This window comes from Gekko japonicus, unplaced genomic scaffold (assembly GCF_001447785.1).
Source record: "Gekko japonicus isolate JY-2015 unplaced genomic scaffold, Gekko_japonicus_V1.1 scaffold28, whole genome shotgun sequence".
Classification (NCBI taxonomy): Eukaryota; Metazoa; Chordata; class Lepidosauria; order Squamata; family Gekkonidae; genus Gekko; species Gekko japonicus.
In genome coordinates this window covers 470,668-496,070 of record NW_015177010.1, presented here as the reverse complement: position 1 = coordinate 496,070, position 25,403 = coordinate 470,668, and the positions used below count along the sequence as shown (strand labels likewise).

Sequence of the window (25,403 nt, the reverse complement as noted above, 5' to 3'; positions counted from 1 at the left end):
ATCACCGGAAGTGTGTCCTCCCCACAGCCGACGGCGACCTCCAGCGGGCACCAGCAGGGAGCTCCAGGCCCCGCCCTCCCGCACCTCACCCGGGGGGATGGCGTCCCCCCGCGTCCCCCCCCCAAATGACCCCTGGGCTTGACTGAGAGTTGGAAAAGATCCCCCCCCAATTCATACTGCTGGCAATGCAGAGTGCGTATGAGTGGGGGAAGAACTTCCTTCCTCTCTAGCGTGTGGCGTAGCTCAGTTGCTTGAACTACCTGGTGCAATCTGTTCTGTGGTGCATCTTGTTTAATTTTGTTGCCTCCTTGTGGCATATGGCACTTTGGCCATGGTGGATTGATCTGTGGGGTCCACACTTTGAATGACAAAATACCTAGCTGTCAAAGGCGGGGTACCTACTTGAGATGAGGATGAGGAACGGCCTGCTGCTTGGAGAGTTCAGGAGCTCGTCCTTGGGCTGGAGGTCTAGGCTGCTGTGGGGGGAAGATGCCTGGTCTGGAAGGCTGGCTCGGTGAGCTTCCAGCGGAAGTTCTGGTTTGCTGGGGAGAGCCAGGTGATCTCTGCTGCTGTGGTGAGGTGGACTGGGGGCTCAGAGGTTGTTGACCCTGTGGAGAGAGCCTTTGCTGGGGTGGAGCCACTGTGCGTGGAGGCTGTGATCCCTGAGGCTGGCGCGGGCCCCCTGCATCAAAGAGGCACATGCTAAAATAACACTCGTTTCTCACATCTGTGCGGCAAGAGGAACTGCAGGAGACTAGATTATTCAGCATTAGCATTTCAGCATTGTCTCCAGTATGACCTCCCCATTTTGCTATGTGGCTGAAGGAGACAGAATCCCATCTGGATCTAGTCAAGATGCCAATATTATTTACAGAGTATATCAAGGAACTACAAAACACAACATCGTACACAATTACTCAGTGCTGGAGTAGCTTCCAATGGGAGCAACATACTATTTGCCTCTCCACTCCCTTGGGAATTCTCTACAAAAATCTCTGAATTGTGCAATTTCACAGCAAAGAGGTATTTTGCAATCCTTTTGTTTACTTCTTGCTGTTTTTTCTAATTGTCTTAATCTATTTTATCCATTTCAGATATCTACTCAGTTCTCTTAATACATCATACCAAGTATTTTTTTTGGGGGGGGGGTCAATATGTTGCTCAAAGGTCTTTATTCAAATAAAACCATGCTCTTCTTTGCTTCCAAAGATACTGTTTGGCTCTGTTTCTTCCCTACTTTTAGACTTTATGCTTTTGGGAACCAGATTCCCCTCCCCCCCATTTCTCCACAGCACTGTAGTACATTAATGCATCTTCTGAGTGTTCACTGGCTTTTCTCAGTTTTCTACCAACCTGCTTTACTGCATAGTTATGGGAAGGATCACAGTAAAGCCAGGATGGTTGCTGTGTGGATAGGCAAATTTTATTTTGCCTAGTCTTGCCCATGTGGCCACTATTTCTATGCCCCAGTCCCCATGGCTCCCATTTCCCCTCCTGCTCCTGTAGGGCTTTGTTAAAAAATGGTAATTGAATGACCATTAGGTCATTATAATGTTACTAGGGAAAAGGACCGTTGTGGAAATAAATACAACAATCTCTAGAAAGAGGCTCTGGGCGGGTGCCTTAGATACTCAGTGTCAATTTGCTGTGGCGACCTCAGCAGGGTATAATGACACTGAGTCCACCATTTTCTCCAGAGGAACTGATCTCTGCTACCTAAAGAACAGTTGTAATTTTGAGTGATCTCCAGTCCTCACCTGGAGATTGGCAACGGTGGTTCCCAAGACGGTAATAGTTGGTTTGGAGGGTGGTGTCTATGGCTTTGTACCTGTCTCAGGTCCTACGCCACCTGAAACCTCACCCTCTCCAGGCTCCATCCCTCACATCTCCAGGAATTTCCCACCTGGAGTTGGCAACCCCATCTCCGTCCCAGCCAATCATCAACCTACCTTTATTTCCCCTCACTCTTCAGCTTTCCACCCCACACACACCTGCAGCCCATCCCGTGCTCTGAAGCCCTGACTGCTATGTCACATTGGCTGTCATACGGGGGCCACCTCAGCAGCATATAAGGATACAGAGCCCACCATTTTCTCCAGGGGAACTGATCTCTGCCATCTGGAAAGCAGTTGTAATTCTGAGTGATCTCCAGCCCTCACCTGGAGATTGGACACATTTTACCTCAGAACAGCAAACTATTTAAAATGGGGATGAGACCCCCAGAAATAGAATGAGGCAGGAGTTGGTGAAAATCACCCATCTCTCTGTTAGGAGACAACTTCTCTAGGATCCACCCAACTTGTGTGCTGCCTGGTCCTTTTAACTGGAGATTGAACCTGGGGCATTCTGCATGTCAAACAGATGCTCTACCACTGAGCCACATCCCTTCCTTGCTGACAAAACAGATGTTATGGTTATATGTGCCTGGAAGCCATACATGTGTAACCCCCCCCTCCATTATTTCTCATCCCATATTATTTACAGATTATAATTCTGTTTCCCACCCTTTATTGTTTGGGGGTGCTAACTGGTACCTTGAGGAGGCGGTCGGGGTTGGGAAAGCTGTCCAAGTTGAGGGCCTGGCTGAGGCTGCATCTGTGACTTCACCGACACCTGCTGAGGCTAGAGGTTTGAAAACAAACGATCACTGCATCGCAGAGGTTATTGCAACTACGGCAAATGTACGAGTGTTACATAGATGTTGTCTGCCACAGTTTATTGTCTGCAATCATCCAGCCAGGGATGATGGCTGATGATGAAAAATCTGGACATTGTTTTGGAAATGAGGCTAGTAAGGCAGTTACAGTTAAATTAGGCTGTTTCTAGGGAGAAAAAAAATCCTTCAGGTTAATGTCAGCTGTCTTGCAGAATGTGCACGCAGATGCTGAAGGAAGCTGGTTTCTGGCCAGAGCTTCTGTTCCTGCACTTGACACTAAAGAACACCCCTGAGGAAAATCTTGGCCCGTGCGACTCTGTCCATAGTTTCCAATGTTCTTTGTCTGTCTTATAACTATAACACCAGCATGGTATTTATGGAAGCTATAGTATCACAATCTCTTTTTGCCGAGTGCCGTTTTGCTTTCTGACCACATGGGAATACTCCATGCATTTAGGTATGACTTGGACATTTTAGATCTTGCAAGGGCTGTAATGACACATTGGCTTCCTTGGAAGCTTCCTCCTATCCTTACCCAAGGCCTCAGAGGTGAAGGAGAAGATCCCACCGTCAGAACCATCTGAGTCATTTTGGAGACAACCAGATCTGCAATTAGCTGCCTGTCTTCTTCCACGTGCTCCCCTATCAGGGGCATTGAGCTGTCCATCACCTGGACAGAGAGATTACATTACACCTTTAATGTTAATGGCTGCCAGATTATCTTCTTTAGGCTATATCATCAAATAAAGGAATGGTACTGCATGATACAGTCAGCACTAATACATATAATGCTCACATTTATAAATTTATATAAATAAACTGTCTGGGGACTGCATGACAGATTCAAGACAGATGAGTTATTTATGTCTTGAATATGTCAGGTTTCTGAGCTACACTACACTGTTCCATTTTTTAAAAAAAGAGAACTGGCTAAAACAGCATATCTGCAATGGTTGGTTTGGTAAATAGCACAATTAGTTCACCCCATCTGCATGTGCCTTATTTTATGCACTCTCTCATTTAAGGGTTCCACTGGAATGCTTACAGGTACACACATGAAGCTGCCTTAATACCGAATCAGACCATCAGTCCACCAAGATTAGTGTTGTCTCTTCAGACTAGCAGTGGCTCTCCAGGATCTCAGGCAGAGGTCTTTCACATCGCCTAGCACCTGATTCTTTTAGGTGGAGATGCTGGGGATTGAAACTGGGAACATTTAGTGTTATAGATCAATTCTGACCAGTAGATGGAGCCATTATACTCCCAAATTATGCTCAACGAAGTAACATCAGTTTTAGATTTGATACTACTATTCATTATGTCCGTGACACTTTTAGAGAGTGAGCTGCTCTGTAATAATCCACATCCCATCCATCAGCACAACCACCTTGTACGGAAGAAAAGGAACGTTCTGAGCACCTTCAGTGGGTTTTTTCTTTTTTTGGGGGGGGGGGGGCAAATAATGTACTTGCGGAGAATCTACTGGCTGTGTTTGCACACTGCTTGTACCTTGGAGCCCATTACTGGGAGCTGCCTTTTCAGCACAGGCCTGGGATCAGGAACTGGTGGGAAGCAATCCTAGTTTGTATTATTTTATTAGCTAAACTAAAGTATCTGTGCCTGTTAATATTGTATTCTAAAGCCATTGTTAGTGGGAACACATCATTCAGGTCTTGATCCGTCTCACTCTGGCCAATTAGGTTCCTTCCATGCTAGCATTTCCCCCCCTTCTTTTGCCACAGCTGATGTCATTTGTTCAGTCTAGTTATTATGGATGATCCATATGACACTGCTGCCAAACCCTTGCACATCAGTGTTGTGTGTGCTGCAATCCCACCCTGTTTTCCAGAGCTGATTTGTGAAGATGTTTTTGGCTTTGTATTGGGTCAACAGTACTCCTCCACTGGACCCATCCAAAATGCGGTTGAAGCCCCTGTATGGCAGAGGGGTGCTTGAGGCAGATGGGGCTTTTAACCTGTTGTCCCTTCCTCCATGATTTTAACAACTAAACTTTTGCCTTTTCTTTCTCCTTTCTGTTTTTGCATGAAAAAGGAAAGTGAACTGATGAAAAATAAATTGGCTGTTTAACATATCTATTTGTGCACATGTCAATGTCTGTGGTGCTCTCATCTGAGACACCCACTTCAGCAGAGAAGGGCCTGGTGCCCCCAAATACAACTTCTTTCTGAACCTGCTTCTAGCCTGGCTAGCAAGCCTGAACAGCTGCTGCTGCTTATGATGTCTCTGGCTTGCAAAGTGGGCTCTGCTTCAGTGGTGAGCCGATCCCCAGTTCTCCTCTTAGTCCTGGAGATGGCTGTTTCTTCCTCCCTTGTGTCTGCCACTAGGATGCCTTCAGCCACTTCTTCCCTTCCAAGCCCTTAAAAATCCCATCACTGGTTGTGCTGAGCTAATAAGCCTCTATTGCCTCCACAGAATCACAGGATTTCAGAGCCGGAGGGGGCCATACAGGCCATCTAGTCCAACCCCCTGCTCAATGCAGGATCAGCATAGAGCATCCCTGACAAGTGTTTGTCCAGCTGCTGCTTAAAGACTGCCAGTGAGGGGGAGCTCACCACCTCCCTAGGCAGCCCACTCCACTGTTGCACAACTCTTACTGTAAAGACGTTTTTCATAATATCCAGCCGGTACCTTCCCGTTCTTTATTTAAACCCATTATTGTGAGTCCTATCCTCTGCTGTCAACAGGAATAGCTCCCTGCCCTCCTCTAAGTGACAGCCCTTCAGATACTTCAAGAGAGCAATCATGTTCCCCCTCAACTTCCTCTTCTCCAGACTAAACATTCCCAAGTCCATTAGGCACACCTTTCAGGGGCAGGTGGTGCTGTTACCTACTGGGGGCACAGGGGCAGACCAATGTGTTTTTTTTTGTGCCCTACACGTGAGATGTCTGGAATGAACATATTACTTACTGGGCATTCAAAGTGAACAGTGTAAAAAAAATGGCCCTTCCATAGTCCATCATGACAGCTGTAGAAGACCAGAGTAATAGATATGGAGATTCTAGTTAACGTCAAGCATTTCTTCGAGCCAGTAGAAGAGGTTCCTGTAATGATTTCATGTTTTAGTGTGTGTGTTTCTTTAAATGTTTAATTTGATTGCAGTAATGTGAGGAGAGTGATAGAGGGAGATGAGTGTGATGTGACTGGCTGAGAGTGTGGGAGGGAGGGGTGTCTCTGAGGAGATTCTGGATTCTGGAGAGATGAGTGTGGGGTTTTTGTTTTTAGCCTGTATGGCAGAAGAAGCAGTTTGAGTCTATCCTAAGGCTGTCAGAGTCGAGTTTTGGTGTTTTGAGAGACAGTGTGTGGTGCCCAGCTTTATCAGTTATATTTATAAGTTCCTTTCTTCAACAACACTTCAAAAATACCCAGGAACCTATTTTGTTCTTTTATTGATGAATCATTATTTGTTTAAACGTATCCCAGCAGTCAGAACAGTCCTTCCTCAGGGCCACATTGTCCTCTGAAGTGCCCAGACACAGGGTCATTCTACCATAATAGAAAGATTTAGTATTTTTAATTCCTGGGTATTTTTAATTCCTAGTAATCTACCGAGTGTATATGTGAACAGAGGGTGCTTTAAAGGAAAAGCAGTCTCACCAATAACAACAATGTCACAGTTCCTCTCATTTTTTTAGGCACTCCTCAAAATCTGGCACCCTTGGGACTGCTAGGGTTGCCAGTCTCCAGGTGGTCCCAGATATACAAATTCCGCTAGGAGAAACACCATCAGAAATTGCCAAAATATAAACTGTATTTAACAGATATAGAGTTGGTGGTGTCACAACAACAAAATCAAGTGCATACTGTAACTCTAATAAGGCATAAGATACGATGTTTCCTCCTTAGAAGTTAAGACGTAAAGTCCATGTCATTAGTTGAACTTGATAGGAGGAAACGTTGTATCTTATGCCTTATTAGAGTTACAGTATGCACTTAGTTTTGTTGTTGTGGCACCACCAACTCTATATTTGTTAAATACAGTTTATATTTTGGCAATTTCTGATGGTGTTTCTCCTAGCGGAATTTGTGTATCTGGGACCTCTGTGACGCTAGGTTTTCCCGTTTTTGGAGTCTCCAGGTGGTGGCTGGAGATCTCCTGGAATGACAAGTGGTCTCCTGGTTACAGAGATTAGTTCCTCTGCAGAGAATGTCTGCATTGGAGGGTAGATTCTATGGCACTGTACCCCACCAAGGTTCTTCCCCTCCCCAAGCTCTGTCACCCCAACTCCAGGTATTTCTCAACCCTAGAGCTGGCATCCTTAGTGATCGCCTAGGTTTACTTAGTAGATGGGCTGGGCCTGTGTGGGCACCCGTGCTCTAGTCAACCTGAGGCTCTTGTGCAGGGCAGCAGTAGCAGCTCAGGCACTGTGAGCAGCTGGGAGGAGGGGGGGAAGGAACTTCCTGTGCTCAGCATGGGCTGAGAGGGAGAAGGAAAAGGTTGGAAGCAGGAAAGTGCATCTCAAAGGGGGTGTGTGAAAATATTTCTCCTTCTTGGTCACACCTCTGCACTGATGGAATTATATATTGGTTGAGTTTTGAGTTCAAGGAGATATATTAAAGAACCAAACACCAGAAGGACACTTGTTCAAGAGGTGGTCAATTAAACAGTGGTATTTTGTATACTAAAGGGAGAGCTCCACTGATTGACAGATGCAACCATAAGCACATTTCCCAGGGAGTAAGTCCTACTGAACTAAATGGAATCCTTACAAATCCTTGGCTACTAAGGCACTAGCTACTTAATCCTTTGCTGGGTGTGTAGGCATTTCAGAATTGCCAGGGGAAATTGAGTGCTACATTGGAGTCCTCCATTGGTAGTATTTAACCAAATGCAATGAGTTTAGAGCATACACTGCAGGACTGCGAGTTTCCTTGTGGGGAACTCTCCACCCCAGGGTTTTGCTTCCTACCACCACTTCTGTGGCTGCCAGGAGAAAAATAATGTAAAAAAAAAAAGGTTTCTCTTGCTTGAAAGCCAGTCGAATCTGACTCTAATGGGTCGTGCCCATCTCCATTTCCAAGCCGAAGAGCCAGTGCTGTCCAAGGACTTCTCCATGGTCATGTGGCTGGCATGACTAAATGCTGAGGTGCACGGAATGCTGTTACCTTCCCACTGAAACTGTACCTATTTATCTATTTGCAATTTCTTGCTTTTGAACTGCTAGGTTGGCAGGAGCTGGGGCCAGAGATGGGAGCTCACTCTACCACACGGCACTAGGGTCTCGAACTGCTGAGCTACAGACCTGGTCTGCAGCTCAGTGTCTTAACCTCCGATGGACAAATCAGGAAGCAACATCAGTCTGCTCTTAGGAATCAAACTCTAGGATTTCTGTTGCCCAATGGTGCCCTTCAAGTCCCCACTCCCTGATTCTACAGGCTGGCAACCCTAACATGTTGAGAGGGGATCAGTGTAATAATATGCCTGTGCTATAAAATAGACTGTACAGAGATCAGTTCCCCTGGAGGTAGGTTTGCCAAGTCCCCCTGGGGGGCGGGGAAACCCCCGCCCCAGAGGCCTGTTCCCCGCCGCCAGTGGATCGGGCCCCATGAGTAACCCCACCCCCAAAGTACGTGACGTGCATGTCACCCAGAAGTGACGTGACCACGCCGGGCACGCTGGGGGCGGGGCCACGGTCATCCGAGGGAAAACTATGTTTTTCCCTCGAACGGTTGTGCCCCTGCCCCCAGCGTGATCACGTCACTTCTGGGTGACGTGGTTGCGGCGCGCGCACACTCCAAGAAACAGCCAGGAGTCCCCCGCTCCAGCTAAAGGTAAGACTTGGCAACCGTACCTGGAGGAAATGGCAATCCAGATGTCAAACTTTATGGTATACCATAGAGTCTAGGTGAAATCCCTCCCCAAATCCTCTCTTCCATGGGCACCCCCCCCCCAAAGAAGGTTGCTATCCTCCAGGTGGGGCCTGGAGATCTATGGGAATTACTACTAATCTCCTGATGACACAAGTTACTTCCCCTGGAAAAAATGGCTGCTTTGAAGAGTGAAATCTATGGCATTATACTCTGCTGACCTCCCTCCCCTTCCCAAGCCCCATCTTCCCCAGGCTGCAACCCCAAATCTCCAGGAATTTCCCAAGCCAGAGCTGGCAACTCTAGAGAAGAGATTATGGCCAGAAAGCGGAGAGTAAGGGGAAGATTTTCATCCATGGAAGATCCCCTTAAAAGCCCATCCCTGGGAACACTAAGTAAGGAATAAGATTTCTGAATGGAAAATGAAAGGTCATTGTGACATGAGCAGTCAGTAGACCAGTCTCTCTGCCATTTCCCCTCTCCTAGGGTTGCCAGGTCCATCTTCGTCTCCAGCAGGGGACTTTTGGGGGTGTTCCCGAAGGGGGCGGGGCATCCCCAACATGATGACATCACATTGGGCACGTCCCAGTTCCAAGCTCCGCCCCTGCGGGGGATGGTCCTGCCGGCTGCGAGCCATAGCCAGAGGTTCCCATGTGCCTGATCTCTGAGCGGCAATGCCCTTTCGCCCCAGCTGTATTTAACAGATATAGAGTTGGTGGTGTCACAACAACAAAATCAAGTGCATACTGTAACTCTAAGTGCACGCAGCCGGAGGGCCCTGCGCGCCCAATCTCTGAGCAGCAATGCCACTTGGAGATCTGGCACAGGGCCTGCAGCCGCCCCTCTCCCTCCTCTCTCTCAAGAGAGAAGGAGGAGGGGTGGCTGCGGGAGTTGGGGCTTGGGGGCGGGGCTTCCCCCACTGGCCAGCTGGCCAGTGATGGGTTGAATGCCCCCAAAAGAGGGTAACCCCCGCAAAATTGGGGGTGTGTGTGTCTGGCAACCCTACTCTCTCCCCTATCATGGCTCTCCACTATTTATTTATTTATTTATTTATTTATTTATTTATTTACTGTTTCGACTTACTATACCGCCCTAACCCCGAAGGGCGGTATACAGGGTATGTTCTAAGAACTATTCAATCCCTAACTAAGGCCACATGGGGATTTCCTACCTGCACCCTAGTGGTGGGTCTGTTGTAGCTTGCCGGCTCGGCTTTTTCCTTCTCCCGGCGGTCTCTGGCATCTCCCTGGGCCGACTGCTTCATTGGTGGGACCGTTTCTAGCTCACGCCCCATTCTGGCGCACTAGGCCTTACGTATTGTATGGCAGATTAATGCCACACTAATGTCCATCTGTTGGACATGCAACATAGTGAGAGGCAGGTCTATTTTCCTCAAAGGGACTTAAACCCAGAAATGCTTTTTTAGAATCACAGCCAGTTTTTATTTTAAGGGGCTGTTCAGTAGATTTAGGACTGGGCACTTCCATTTATGTTTTAATTGACTGCTTATTATATGGTAATTTATGTTCATTTGTACTTGGATTAATAGACATGGCTTTGAACTTTGAAAAAAACCCCAGATATCCTTTCTTAAACTAATACAAATAAAAATAAAAAATAGGCAAACTGAGCCATGCTGGGGGTATTGAACAGTCTCAACACTTACAGGGTATTTCACCAATGGACTAGGAGAATGGTGAATAAGGCCAGAGAGCTACCTATGATCACGAGGATGGAGGTAGCTGCTCTAGTTTCAACCGCAGCACAAAAGCATTTAACCCAGTGGAATTATTTTGGATTTGTCAAGAATGAAATAAAACCTGACCTTGCAACGCTGAGATAAAGATGTGAAACTAAATGCCAAGTTGGTGGAAAGCGCTTCCTCCATCCTTGAGAACTAGAGTCCCATGTAACAGCTGATGGACCATGCGGATGTGGCCTCCACAGCTGTGCAAGGTCAGTGTCTGTCTCCTGACACAGCTGTTTTCTCCTGATAAGGGATTTCAGAGGGAGAAAGCAAAAGGAAGAGTCTGGAAAACCCTCCAGCCCTGTCTCTGAGCCTCTTTTCCACCTCTGCATTATGGTGAGATGTGAAGACTCAACTTGTTGCTGATTTCATGTGCTGAGTGTGGGCAGACAGGAAGGAACCAAAGAGCTGATTAATCCCATCAAAAGGATGGTGGAGACAGCAGCCACAGGATAAATAAGCTTCTATACAGAGTACTATGACGAAGCATTAGGAGGCTGCTGGAGGCCAAGCGGCAGCTAGACAAGCATCATTATTGGTATTGGAGTTGCCAACTGTCTAGATAAAACTGCCCTGGTCTGCTTCTGTGCCCTTTAAGAGCAGCTGACAAGCAGATGAAACTTTTCACAGCATTGTGCATTACCTTCAAATAACATCTGCAGATCAGGCTGTTTTTAAAGGCTGAGAAGTGGATTCCAGTAAAATGTTGGCAACTCTACTGGGTTTATGATTTGCAAACACACAAGTGCCAGTATCAAACAAAATGTGATGGCATTTTATTAACCTGCTCAAGGCACACCCTAGCCACGGATAAAATCATTATTAAAATCTTCTCACAGGGCCTTAGGGACCTAGGTTTGAATTATGCTTCCCTTTAGAGCAGACATAATTGCATCTCCTATGTATTGCTGGTGTCCATTCCACTTCAAGCAACATGTTCTATGCCCAGAACTTCTTGCTTTACTTGGGCACCTCTCAGGTTATGATGTTTGCTTTCCCAAAGTTCCCTCTCGAAGGGCCTTATTTCTTGACCAAGTTCTGGCAATCAGAACTATACTGTGAACTCCATGCTCATAACTCAGTGTCTAAGCATAATGGGCCTAGTCAGGAATACATCATTTTTTCTGACCTGAAATGGCCTGAGTGGGGGGAAGGGCTATTTACTTATGATAAGGAAGAAAATGTAAAATGTAGTTAGGCCTTAAGGTAGGGGCAGAGTAAAGAAGAAGAAGAGTAGGTTTTTATACCCCATTCTTCTCCACCTTAAGGAGTCTCAAAACGGTTTACAATCGCTTTCCCTTCCTCTCCCCACAACAGACACCCTGTGAGGCAGGTGGGGCTGAGAGAGGCTTCATGCAGAGGAGTGGGGAATCAAACTCGGTTCTCCAGATTAGAGTCCACCATTCTTAATCACTACACGATGCTGGCTTTCTCCCCCATGAGCACAGAACTGTCAGTAGAAAGTCACATACCCATGCGGGGTGGGGAGAAGAACCCATAGGAACAGAGTCCTCCTGCTTAAAGGGACCAGATTAACATTCATATTGCTCGGTAATATCATCAGTAAAAACAACAAACATTCAGGCAGGGTTAATACCTGATAAATTTGCCAACTTTTAAACTGGCCCCTCCAGCTGTCCTTTTAATATAATTTTGATCTGCAAGTAATTATTGGGGAATGTTGTTAAACTTCGTGCAATGAAAACTTCACCTGTCTGTTTCTACCAAGGTTGCCACCTGGATAGGAAAAGATCTGTCCCTTTAACAGAGGTGGAAATAGAATGTTGAAGCTTTTCAAGGCATGAAGTTAATCAACATTACCTGAGAACTGAACATTTGAAACATATGAAACTGCCTTATACTGAATCAGACCATTGGTCCATCAAAGTCAGTATTGTCTATTCATACTGGCAGTGGCTTTCCAGGGCCTTAGGCAGAGGTCTTTCACATCACCTACTGTTGTTGTTGTTTAGTCGCACAGTCAAGTCCGACTCTTCGTGACCCCATGGACCACATCAGGCCAGACCCTCCTGTCTTCTGTTGTGCTCCAGAGTTTGCTTAGTTTCATGTTTGTTGCATCGATAACACTGTCTAACCATCTCATCCTTTGCTGTCCCCTTCTTTGACCTTCAGTCTTTCCCAGCATCAGGGTCTTCTCCAGTGAGTGCTTCCTTCTCATTTGGTGGGTAAAGTATTTGAGCTTCAGCTTCAGTATCTGGCCTTCCAGGGAACAGTCAGGGTTGATTTCTTTTAGGATTGGCTGATTCGATCTCCTTGCAGTCCAGGGGACTCTCAAGAGTCTTCTCCAGCACCATAATTCAAAAGCATCTATTCTTCAGCGCTCGGCCTTCTTTATGGTCCAACTCTTGCAGCCATACATTACTACTGGGAATGCCATTGCTTTGACCATACAGACTCTTGTTGGCAGGGTGATGTCTCTACTTTTTATTATGCTGTCTAGATTTGCCATTGCTTTCCTCTCAAGGAGCAGGCGTCTTTTAATTTTATGGCTGCAGACACCATCTGCAGTGATCTTGGATCCCAGGAACGTGAAGTCTGTCACTGCTTCCAAGACTTCCCCTTCTATTTGCCATCACCTACTACCTGATCCTTAACTGGAGAAGGTGGGGATTGAACCTGAGACCTTCTGCATGCCAAGCAGATGCTCTGCCACTGAGCCTTAACCCCCCAATTGCTTGCACACCAAATTGATTTTAAAGGGACAGCTAGAGGGACCAGTTTAAAAGCTGGCAACAATTGGAGGGGGGGGGGAATTGCCTGGCCCTTTAACAGAGGTTGAACTTGTGGAATTTGGCAGCTGATCCTTTTCACAGCATGGCAAGTAAAATAACACAGGAGACCTGTCCCTAATAGGGGCAGGACATATTTTCTCCAGGCTGCTTGGAACTCTCAGTCTCTTATAATTTTTGTTCTTGGTTCCAGAGGAAGATAGCTGCTGTCTCAGAATCCTCAAGATGAATTCAAGATACTGTGGTGAAGTTATAGTCACACAATTCTGCAGAGCACAAAAAGGCAATTGTATCTAATAAAACTCTCTGTGTGGTTTGGGGTCTTATAAAGCAGGTTCAAGGTCAGGATGCTACCGTGGCCAGTAGGGTCCCTGGCATCCTGACCTCCTCTGAACCTAATGTTCAGCTGGGAAATTGCCTTTATTCCTTTTTTGGTGTTTGCAAACAATCATCTCATTGGCTAAATTATCTCATGATTAAATAGCTAAGGGTGCTCATGTATTTTTCCAAGAGCAGCTACCCCAGGATCCATTTTTGATCATTCAGCTGTTAACTTCTTCCATTAAATGTACACTGGTTGACAAAGAAATCCCCCCCAACCATTGTGCATGGATACACCCCTCCTTAAAAGTACCCAGTTGCAACATTACCAGAAGCTGCTCTGGAACAGTCTGCAGGAAAAGAATAAAGGGGAGACCAAGAGAAAAGATCAGGCTAAAACTAACATATTTTCCTTCCTGGCAGCACACTTGTCTCACATGCCCTTTGACCTGTCCCTGATTCCTGCAGGATACTTGCACAGTGCAAGAATGTGCCATTACCCGCAGGGCTCATGTGGTTCTCATCAGCTTTGCAGAGCTCAGTGGGTGGGAGTGCTTTCCCACATGCCGCTGTTTCGATTTCTCAGTGGCCCTGAATGTAGCTGTAGGCCAGCTTTGCTCATCTCCCTGCGTTGGTGGAGTTTACAACAGGTCAGACACCAAGTCTCCATTCCAACATCCTCATGCGGTAACCAAGGACACTTGCTCATTCTTCAGCTCACTTGCCCTGATTTTCTTCTCCCTCCCACTGAGCAGATCTTAAATTTCAGCTTTGATTTTTTCCCCTTTGCTGGCTTTTGAGATATTCACCCCTCTCCCATTGACCCCACTCCCACAAATAAGACCCCCCAGCATAGTAAGTCTTACTTCAAAAAGAATTCCCCTGGGACACAACACACCATTATTCATGCCACCCACAAACTCCACTGGGAGCTTGTTTCAATTTATCAGCTACCCCCAGTAAGTTGTGGCTCTGATTAAACCATTTACAGGTCTTACTTTAAAGGTTTCATGGGGGGAAAAACTAGAACCTAGAATCAAATGCACCTGTTGATGCTCTGTCCAAAGTCTGCCTCAGAGAGTTCAGTTATAATTTCATCTGTGGCCTGGGTGTGTAGCACAAGATTAAGCAGATTAAAACACAATCATTTTTTTCCCTTTCAGATGGGAATTGCCTTCTATTTGTAAATCATAAGCATAGGACTGCCAACTTTTACAGGCATCTGCTCCTCAGGCTTTTAAAAAACATCTTGATCTACAGGCACTAGAGGATGGTAATGCTCATTGCTATGAAAAGTGTCACCTGCAGTTTTTTGCTTGGCAATGACTGTTAAAGGCACAGGAGTGGGTCAGAGCAGGTATATCTGGGCAGTTGACAACTTTGGAACCCAGTAATGCTGTATGTCTTGTTGCTGATTGGATTCAACCAGCTTCCCAAAGGCTTTGTGATAAATGTACTCGCAGTGGAAGCCTGTGTATCCTCTTGCTGTTGTACACACTAGCCTTTGATGTGGGGTTAATCAGCTCTTGCCTTCCTTCCAGTCAGCAAACTTCCCCATGCTTCAAACAGGAAAGCAGTAACAAGTTTAGCCATCATGTCTCACCCTAATGCAGAAGTGGAAGAAATGCTTTGAGAAAGGGATGGAGTATCCCATTTACTTGCACATCCCAACTTTCTGATAGTACCTCTCTTGCCCTCATTGGTGATGTTGTGGAGGAGGAGGAGGGGGAGTTGCATACACAAACCTACACGCATCTGAAACTTTATTACAGAGGTGAAGATTAAAACTGTCAAGTTGTTTAGTCCTGAGAACATACAAACTGCTTCTCTTGGACCAGGTTTAGATCTTTCTAGCTCATCATCATGTTTCTAGCAGCAGCCAGTCAAATGCCTCTGGGAAGATACCAAGTATTGCTAGTTGACATTGGCTATTCTATGCATCTGGTACTTGGTAGGGGTGTGCAAAAAAAAATAAATCAGTTGTATTGGGCCTGGAAAATATCAATATTTCTTGATATTCCTGAATCCCAAGACTGGTGTGGTATTTGAATTCAGGATTTTTTTACTCCATTATATAATCAATGATCACCATAGATTATAATGGGGAATTGATCTGGGGTATACAGGGGTCTGGGGGGGGGGCTCCTGTTTTTGAGGTAAAGGCAACAAATTTGTAGCATAGTTACTGTGCCTCTTCTCAAAATAACCCCCAAGTTTCAAAAAGATTGGACTGGGGTCCAAAGAAGGTGCTGCATCTTCCATTGTTTCAAAAAAAGAAAGAAAGAAAGCATTTAAAGGAACTGTGGTCCCTTTAAACACCTTCTGCAAGCTGCAAGTTAACTCCAAGGGCATTTAAAGTGCTTGCAGTTCCTTTAAACGCCTCCTTCAAGCTGCAAGTTAACTCCAAAAGCATTTAAGGGGGCTGAGAGCTCTTTAAATGCAGCTATCCAGCATTCCTGGATAATCCCAAATATTTATGGGATTATCCCGGAACGGCAATATCAGATAACTGAAAATAGACAACTGTATTTGGCTGAGAAAATACCTATAAAGTGTTTTTTGGCTCAGATACAGTCGAATACACATCCATAGAATTCGGAGGTATACTGCTTCCAAACATGGAGATTCTGCTTAGTTATCATGGTTGACAGCGATGGACAATCTTGTCTTCCAAGGATTTATCTAATTTGCTCCATCTATCTCAGTGACCCCAATGTGGCACCCATGAGCACCCTGATACTGGAAGTGTCAAGTTACATCCTGCCAGCTGACTGACTAGCTGAATACTGAGGTCATTTTGAGGTGGCACCTACTCCCCTTCCCAAGTTCCTGAAGTGCTAGCAAGGCTGGAGATTCCTAATTTATAATTTAGCCTTTAGCAAGGGATGTAACACATGTTACTGTTTCCTACATCACTTAAGATGCATGGAGAGAAGTGGCTGGAAGATGCATATCTTTATTACTAGGAAACAGAGATGCTTCTTAGGCACGCATTTGGAGAAATGCATTCACACTTAACTTTTCCACCTCACCTTCCCCCTTGTTCCTTTCCACTGAGAGTTTACACTTAAAAATTACTGACAGAATTCACACCAAATCCTTCTACCTCAGTTCTTCCTCCACCCCTTGTAATCTTCCCCATAAGAAGAATTCCCAGTATGATTTCCCTTCATGCATCTTAAGACATGAGTGATGACTCATCTAAGCTCATAGTGAAATAAATGTTTTTCATGCTACTGGACTTTTTTATTTCCCTATGACAGACTAACATGGCTACCACTTTTCAGCTGTGCGTTTGACCAAGCTGTTTTGGAAAGACAGACCAGTCACACACTAGCTATTCTCAAGGCACACTTTCACATACTCTGCTCTTCTAATAAGCTAATATGAATTGCCTGTGGAACAGAATATATGAAGGAGGTGCACTAGCCATGCACCGGAATTTCTTGATGCATTTAAAATGAGTGTCTTGTTGTGTGTCCTTGTATCAAGCATATTTACATTCCACTCAGCCTTTTACCTCAATGATATAGTCCTTCCCATCCTTGCTGTGGACAGCTTTGACTGCACAAATGTCAAGGCCACCAAACATCTCTGCAACAGAGTCTGCCCAGAGTCGATACCTGCAGAAATCACACACAATTATTTGAATATTCCACAGTCAGAATCAAGCAAGCCTCCTGTTCTAATATATCAGAATTCGTAACTTCCCACAGAATGTAACAGTCACCACACTTTCCAGCTGTTCATAAGGAGCCACTACTGTGAACATCCACATGCTGTTCCTCAATGACATGGGTACAGACAGGTAGCAGGGGAAATACGTGCCTGGGGGTCAGTGGCAGTGAACCTCACTAGACGTTCTGGCCCCTGGCAGCTGCCCAGCCTCAGGGTATGCTGAGGCCAGCCCAAGTCTGTAACCTACAAATTCGTGTCAGGATCCTGAGATAGGCAGGAAGGTATCTCCCCCCCCCCCCCCCGTTTCCTGTGGTAACTGCTGCTTGCACCAGACAAGAAAGCAAGATAGATAAATAAAATCTCTATGCTACAGAATATTTAGGATAAATAGTTAATTTAACCCTGGGGCCATGCTTATCAGATTGACCGAAAGCCCCATTGCATTTTTGGCTATAATCCCTTCTATTCATTACCTCTCAGTCATGGCGATCTGCTCCAACATGGCAGAACCTGTGTTTGCTTTCCAGTTTCCTGAGATTGACGTTCTCCTGGGAAAAACAAACAAGCCACATGAGAACAATCAGTTTCCCCAAACATGGCAATGTTTTCTCCAGGTTAAAGAGGGATGGGAGTGGAAGTGAGGAAAGTGGACCAGACTTGGCAGGGCACACTTTCTGACCCATGCTGTCCTCCGTTTCTGATGGCCTGGTAATTGTGCAGCTTCATCAGCAAGATGGGAACTTCCCCTTGTGTGCAGGCTAGCATACTCCCTCTTAGTTACATCTCTATTGGAATGCTGGCTGGGTATTCTTGCTTTGGCTTTATGAACTCTCTTCTGGATATGTTAGGCTTTGTACAGTAGACATGTCTGTGAAAGGCCTGCAGAATAATTAACCTTGCACTCAGTAGTACAGAATTTAAACTGCACAGGAGAGGCCTCAAGCCAGAAAAGCCAAAGGAACGCTTCCCACAGACATCAGTGATCTTTAGAACGGGGTTTAGAAAGGGGTGATGTAAGGGAAACGCTTTAAAAAAGTGAAATGTTGGCTTTCATTCAGTCTGCTTTCCATTGTACTTGTAACCTGGTGCTAAAACGAGCTCTCTCTGCTATCCTAAAGTCAATGGTTTTCAAAGCAACACAGTGTCCCAATGACTCCACCAGAGTTATTACGGGATAGGTCTCCTTAAGCTGTTGATGTCTGTCACACTGCTGACAAACTCAGTCTCCCGAACTTTGAGGTAAAGAAAAGTGTCACATTGTCAAACTCAGCCCAGCCATCTTATTGGACACTGAAACTGTCAGATCTCACTGGCTCATGCTGAATGGCATCAAGAGTAATTTGTGTCACAGCTCCAGGTTAGAGAATACGTGTGTCACAAGTCAGGTTGGGGTTTCCTGACCTAACTTACAGACAGATGTGACATCAGGAAACTAATGTTCCCAAGGATGTCAGGACCTGATTCAGCTCACAAGCACATAGTGGGAACAGAAGGAGTTTAAACCTCCCCTCTGTGCAGTTTTCCTGAGTCAAATGTGCCATACCCCTGAGCTGAGTCAGGCCCCAGTGTAGTTGGGAATATTAGTTCCCCAGCATCATGTCTGTAAGGCAGGTCAGGGAACCCTGGCCAAATGTAGAGTGGTTGTATCTGACCCACACTGTGAAATGGCTGGGGCAGCCACAGAGTATGCCAGAGCAAGTGCCCAGACCTCTTGGCTCCCATTTTTTTCCCCTACCATGTTACAGGCTTTTCCCAGAACATTCATTTCAACTAAGAAAACCATTTGTCCACATCCTGAAAGTTAAACAAATGGTTGTAAATGCACTTCATTGTACCAGTGGTGTTCAATTAAGATCAAAGTCCTTTGTCTTAATAACAGCAGCACAAGCTTTTTAATCCACTGGGGAAGCAAGGAAGTTCTTTTAATTACAGTGAACATTCCATTGTAGGAGGAAAAAAAAACCTTCGTACTAACAAGCTGAGGAAAAAGTCAAAATTATTTCCACATACCAGTCTTTTGTACAAGAGGAGAGGAAATGGCTTGGGCTAAATCCTACATAAACTTTATTCATAATGAAATTATATATACTAATGGAAATGGATTTAACATAGTTGTTTGGTGAGTTTTCAGCAGAATCAAAAAAAAAACCCCACTCCTAATGGTACTCACTTCCTCACAGACTGAAATAAAGTTATACCTTTTATAAGAATACGTGTCAGTGATGTAGCTTGTCAAATGCAGATTTCATACTTTTTTGTGACTGATAAAAATCAAAAGATTTTGGTACTATGAAACATAGAGTAGAGGACTACAGTTAAGATTATTCTATGATTTATTGTGCTAATTAGAGGATATAATTAGGAACTAATTTTACATTTGCGGTTAATATAATAATATAATTCATTGGAACACATCCTGTACCTTATCCTTGGAAGAATAATTCTATAGTACTGAGTTATGGATTTTTAAAATGAAATTGATATTATAAATGGCAATAGGAAGGCTATATATCTGGAAACCAGTTCCTTCACAATGGCATATATCTGCAATGTTTTGGAACAGTAACTTCAGTCACCAAGTAAGATGTTATGTGCTTTTCTTTTGTAAATAAAAAATATTTATTTCCTTACTTCATTTATATTCCACTCTTTTTTTTTCTTTCCCCTACTTTGGACCCAAAGTGTCTTACAATATTCTCCCTTTCTCAATTTTATCTTCACAACAACACTGCTAGGTAGGTTATCCTGACTCTGTTTGGCTGGCCATTGGCTAAACATCACCCAACAAGCTTCCATGGCAGAGTGGGGATCTGAACAATGCACTATCATTCTACTTCTCCTAACCAACCATACTGAGTAGTGCTAGGTCGAAAGCCAGAAAATCCAATTTAAAAGGACACCTTTAACTGGACCAGTTTCCATTGGGGAATGGGTATGTGAGCTCCATCATGACTTGTCTCTGGTGTCAAATATTTTGGGTTAGATTCCACTCTTGTTTTCCTTTGGTTCAAGGACACTTTTGCTTGTGATGGAGGATGGTTCCCCACTGCAAACCCCAGCATTGCGCTCAGCACTGTTTCTGGGGTAGCCTTGAACCCTGGGTGCACAAATGTTCTGTTCCATGAACAGTTTTCCACTCTTGGTATTTTGGATCCAGTCAGGCCATTATCTACCATATCTGACTACAGATATTGGCATTTGTCTGTTGCATGACTCTAACAAAAGTTAATAAGAAGGTATCTTTCCAGACTGTCTACCAAAGAGTTCTATGTAACATAGTAGCTAGCATACACTCTTTTAATAAGACATTTCTTTCGATAAGAAATTCCACTTTACCTATTGGGCATTGAAGTAAAGTGTTAGAATGTTATATTCAACAGCACCCATGAGGAGACAACTGGGCTTGCTTCCACACTGCGATGCTTGCCTGTTGGGCAGTCACTGATGGTGCAAATGTGGAGGCGTTCACAGTGACAGTGGAACACCCACACAGTGGTGGTATTCCCCATACTTTCCTTGGTCATCCCCTCATGCCCTCCATTTCCTGCTTGTGCTACTGGAGGGCTTAAAAAAATGGTACTTGCTATATCACTGTAACACTAAAGCAAAGTACCAACTTAAAAAAGAAGGTCAAGAAAGCTAGCAAAAAGTCTTCCAGTAGCAGAAGGGGGAAATGGTGAAGATGTGGGTAGAGGTTTGAAACCCTCCCATCCACACAGCTGCAAACCCACTCTGACTGTGATCTTTCAGGAAAGGCCATAGTAAAGAATGGAACAAAAACTGATGAAGACCCCAAAAGTGGATGAAACCAAAACACTGTTTTGTGGCTGCTGAACAGAAGAGAGAAGTCATCTCCACCTGGTCACAAAACCAGAGCAAAATTTCCTTGTGAAAGCAACCCTGTTATGTGCCTATGAAGAGAGTCAATATCTGTTTTGTTTGGAAACTGAGCAACATTCAATTTCCTAACTTCCACAAACAGAAATTCAATAATTTCAATTGCAGTTGTGGATCAGTATTTAGTATTTAGCCCTTGCAGTGGTCTGCTTTACTGTTATTATTTCCACTAGAGGGCATCAACAAGTTTTAGGAATGTTCTAAAATCAGCAGTCAGGAAAGATTTAATATTTCACTGAACAAGATAAAGAGATGATAAACAGCAAAAAAAGAGCTTGTGGCATTATAGAAAGCCTGAAGGCGAAAGAATAAGCAGATGTGCACCCTGCAGTTAACGCCATTGTGCAGAAGCAGAGAGATGAGGTGAAATCGAGCAAGTTCTTGCCCTCTGAGAAACTTGAATCAACCTCTTCTTGAGGTTTAATTTTTATTTATCTATACCCCCACCTTTCTCCCCATGGGGACCCAAAGCAACTGACACCACTATTTTCCCATTCTTCACCCTATCCTCACAACAACCACCCCACAGGACAGAGTAGGCCAAGAGAGAATGACAGGCTCAAGATCACTCAGCAAGCTTCCACAGCAGTGTGAAGACACAAACCCAGTTCTCCCATATCCTCACTATCAAGGAAGCCAAAATTATTTAGGACCTTCAGGTGGACCCTACAGGTAAGACTGGCCGGCAATTGTGTTCTTTTAGCCAATGGGACAAAGTTAGGACAGCTACTTATGAGGAGTAAGGTAAAGGGTGGTCATTCAACCTGAACACCTGTACATGGCTGGAAACATCAGTTTGTTAAACTAAACAGGAACTTTACATTTCAGCTGGAACTGTCAGACTCAACATTTAAATTAGGAAAATGAGGGAAGATCTTAGCTTGGGTCCAAAATGACATTTAGATTATCTTGACCAGTCAAAATTTAGCTAATAAAAAGCTGTCACAACTGCTGATGCTACTGTCTCCTCCCATGGCTCATATGTGGCCAGCCAAATGTTTACTGGACTTCTCAATTGCCTTCTTGTACCGTTCCTAGGGTGTCTTACCAGTGGCCCAGTCCTTCTTATTACTTAAGAACATAACAGAAGCCCATCCAGTCCAACACTCCGCATCACACAGTGGCCAAAAACCATGTGCCATCAGAAGGTCCACCAGTGGGGCCAGAACACTGTTGCCCCCCACCCCGACATGCATGTCAACCGGAAGTGGCGTGATCATGCCGGGAATGCTGGGGGCGGGGCCACGGTCATCTGAGGGAAAACTCTATGGTTTTCCCTCAGATGGTCGTGGCTCCGCCCCCAGCGTCCCCGGCGTGGTCGCGTCACTTCCGGGTGATGTGGATGTGGCGCGCGCGCACTCCAGCTGCCAGCCGGGAGTCTCCCATCGCGGTGAAAATCACACTTGGCAACCCTAGGCTTGGATTAAAGAATAGCCTCAGCAGTTACAGAGGTATGTAACTTCTTGTTTCCTTATAGGGACCCCCCCCCTTTAACAAATGTAAGAATTAGCTTAACATTTTAAATTTGACCCCATTTATTTCTTAAGCCCTAGCTGTATTTAAACACTATCTGCAGTTTATTTTGTTATTTGTTTTCCTTTTTCTGTTACAAAACCCTGCCTAAGGTTTAGCCTTATCTGTGAACTCACTGTTCCTAGTCTCTGGTAGTTTGAGCAGCTACAACCAAACTAAATTTAGAACTAGACCACAAAATTGGCACAGAACTAAATTTGAACTAAAATTTGCTACTGAGTGGTTTGAGCAGCTACAACACTGAGAAGTTACACAATGTTGGTACCTAAAGGTATTTTTTAACTTTTTGCCCTTCTTACTATTTTAACCCTTTTCACTTAGCTTATCTAGATATAATTTTATATTAAAACTTAGATATATATAATATATAATTTAAAAAAATGCTACTTACCCTCTCCTTGCACATCTGCTAAACTTGCCTGCTTATTCCCTTGTTCCCGACACTTTGTCATTGGAGCTGTGATACTTTGTTAGTGAAGTGGGCCTTCACAGAGCTCAAATTTAGCAAATTACTTCATTAAATTTACTTTTAAATGTTTTTTAAAAAATAAATTTACTTTTAAAAATTTAGCTATTTAAGAGTCAAATTTACTTTATAGAATCTGCCTCTCCATCCTGTCCTCTTTAGTCTACTTCTGATGAAACAAAGCAGCATTAGGAAGTGTCGACTTTTTAATCAGCTGCAGTACCATCAACCTGCATCTTGAAAAGCAATGCCCTAGGCAGCTACTTCGATTCATTCAATGGTAGGACCACTACTGGATTACAACACATAAAAGGTCTTGGTCAATCATTACACCTATGGAAAATAGTTAATATCATTTTGAACATTTATTATATATGAAGCCTATATTTTGGAAATCAATATCTTTGTTCCCTCCAACCCAATCCCAAAGTCACTCACATGTAAGCTTTGTAATTGTTGCCAATTTTCTGGATTCGGATATCGTATTTGGAATCGATGAAGGTCTCCGTTGTGACATACGTTTTGGCCATGGCCACCACACTTGCAATGTCTTGGAAGTCGTGCTGGTTCTCAACTTTAACCTTTGGTTAAACAGACAGCCAAAAGTATGAATTTTTAAAAAAAGATACATCCCATGAAACACCGTAACTTCTGTGCATAATTCTTAGAACTAAGCAAAAATGCCATTAGCAAAATGTGCATCAGTACGGGAGGCAGGAAGTATGTGGTTGAAGGGCCTGTATATTGCAAGGATTTCAGGGAGAATCAGGGCATGGACAATATCAGATCCTCAGTGAGATTCCTGTTACTGAGGGTCAGGCCTCCAAGTGCCGTGTTTAGAAAGTTTCCTCAAGCACAGCATATAGCTGTCCCCCATTCTCTCTATAGCAGGATGGAACTGCCTTATATATAGCTACAGATAAGCAGGGGTCATTTCCTGTAGGAGCGCACAGGAGTGGAGCTCCAGCAATAAAGAGCCCAGGGGGCGGGCACATGCAACAAGCCCCAACCCCTGCTCCCAGCAGCCCTCAGTCAGAGCAAGAAGCAGCCAGGTAAGTTGCAGAGCCCCCCCCGGCCCCCCAGCCCAAACCAGCCCAGTGGCCCCTTTAAGACCAAGTTTTATTCAGATAAAGGTCTCCCTCCTCTGTGAGGGCAGATCTGCGCGCTTCCCACTCCATAGCAAGCATTCCAAAACCGTCCAGTGGAGCCTGAGCGTTGCCTTCTGACACACTTCTGGTGATGTCAGGGGGTGTGGCATATGCAAATAAGTTATGCTAATGAGCTCCTGTACCTCTTTTTCTACAAAGTGACCCCTGCAGATAAGGTTAAGAAAGAGATTTACATCTGGAAAATCCTTAAGAATGATCCCATCTCCCACCTTTTACATTTGTATTAATAGAAGCCACTAATATAAATTCCCCACTACTGCCATTTGTTCCCATAGGTAACAAACAGCATCTGGGGGGCGGCCTAGATTGGCGTCCCCAACTTTTTTTTAACCTGCAGACACCTTTCGAGTTCTGTCACAGGGTGGCAACTGCTGCAGGAGGCACAGCCACACACGGGAAGCCCAAGCACAGAACAGAAGAAGGGTAATTAAAAAAATACACCGGGCAAGAAGAGTGAGAGAATGAAGCCAACACTGTTGTAACAGCTGCAGCTGAAATGATGCAATTTTACATGGCAAAGCCAATTAGATATCCCATGACCAATCAGAGGCCCTGGCTGGACTAGAGCCCCACTTGGGCACACCCACGTTCTAAAAACACTTGGTGGGCTCCAGGAAAGGCATTAGTAGGTGCCATGGTGCCCCCAGGTACCACATTAGATCATAAAAACGTAAGAGAAGTCATGTTGGATCAGGCCAATGGCCCATTTGGTCCAACATTCCATGTCACACAGTGGCCAAAATCCAGGTGCCATCAGGAGCTCCACCAGCAGGGCCAGAACTTGAGAAGCCCTCCCACTGTTGCCCCCCAAGCACCAAGAATACAGAGCATCACTGCCCCAGACATAGTCTTCTATTAATACCTTGTGGCTAATAGCCTGGCCTAGATTGTGTACTTGTGCCTTAAGTGATGGCCAGTTAATGGACTATCCTTTGATATTTTGTTTAAATATTCTGGTTAAAAACAAAGCAAAAAGAGCAGAGCCCTATAGTGATGTCAGTGGCCTGGTGAATGAAGTACTGGGCAAACCCGAAGTACTGACATAACCTCTGGACCTGTGGTTTTGTTTTTTAAAAGGTGTCATAAATGCCCTATAATTGATTCTAATCCTGAGGTCTCCCTTTTAAGCAGTGGAAAATTGATGATTTATTGAATTTTCCTCCATGCGGATATCTATATCTGCACTTCGGGGGCACTTGGGGGGCAGGGAGAGTTTTGTGCACTCTTGGGGCAGTCCCCAGGGGTGCACAAAAATCTGAAAACTAAAAAAAAATATCGGGGGGATGTTTAAATCCCCCCGAAAGTGCCAGAGCGTTCGCGCGCATGCGCACGGAACGCTCTACGAACACTGCCGCTGCC

At 44.8% G+C, this 25,403-nt stretch overlaps 1 protein-coding gene across 2 annotated transcripts in view; it reads right to left on the bottom strand.

Annotated features, from left to right (window-relative positions):
* Positions 1–25,403, bottom strand: part of SYN3 (synapsin III) — a 290,629-nt gene that overhangs the window by 4,209 nt on the left and 261,017 nt on the right. For both annotated transcript variants that reach the window (XM_015427584.1, XM_015427582.1), the window contains 6 exons: positions 23,314–23,456; positions 17,453–17,527; positions 16,822–16,924; positions 3,192–3,326; positions 2,535–2,622; positions 403–682 (listed from right to left, as the gene is read on the bottom strand). In XM_015427584.1, coding sequence (XP_015283070.1) covers positions 403–682; positions 2,535–2,622; positions 3,192–3,326; positions 16,822–16,924; positions 17,453–17,527; positions 23,314–23,456 — 824 coding nt within the window. The remainder of the gene's footprint in view (positions 1–402; positions 683–2,534; positions 2,623–3,191; positions 3,327–16,821; positions 16,925–17,452; positions 17,528–23,313; positions 23,457–25,403) is intronic.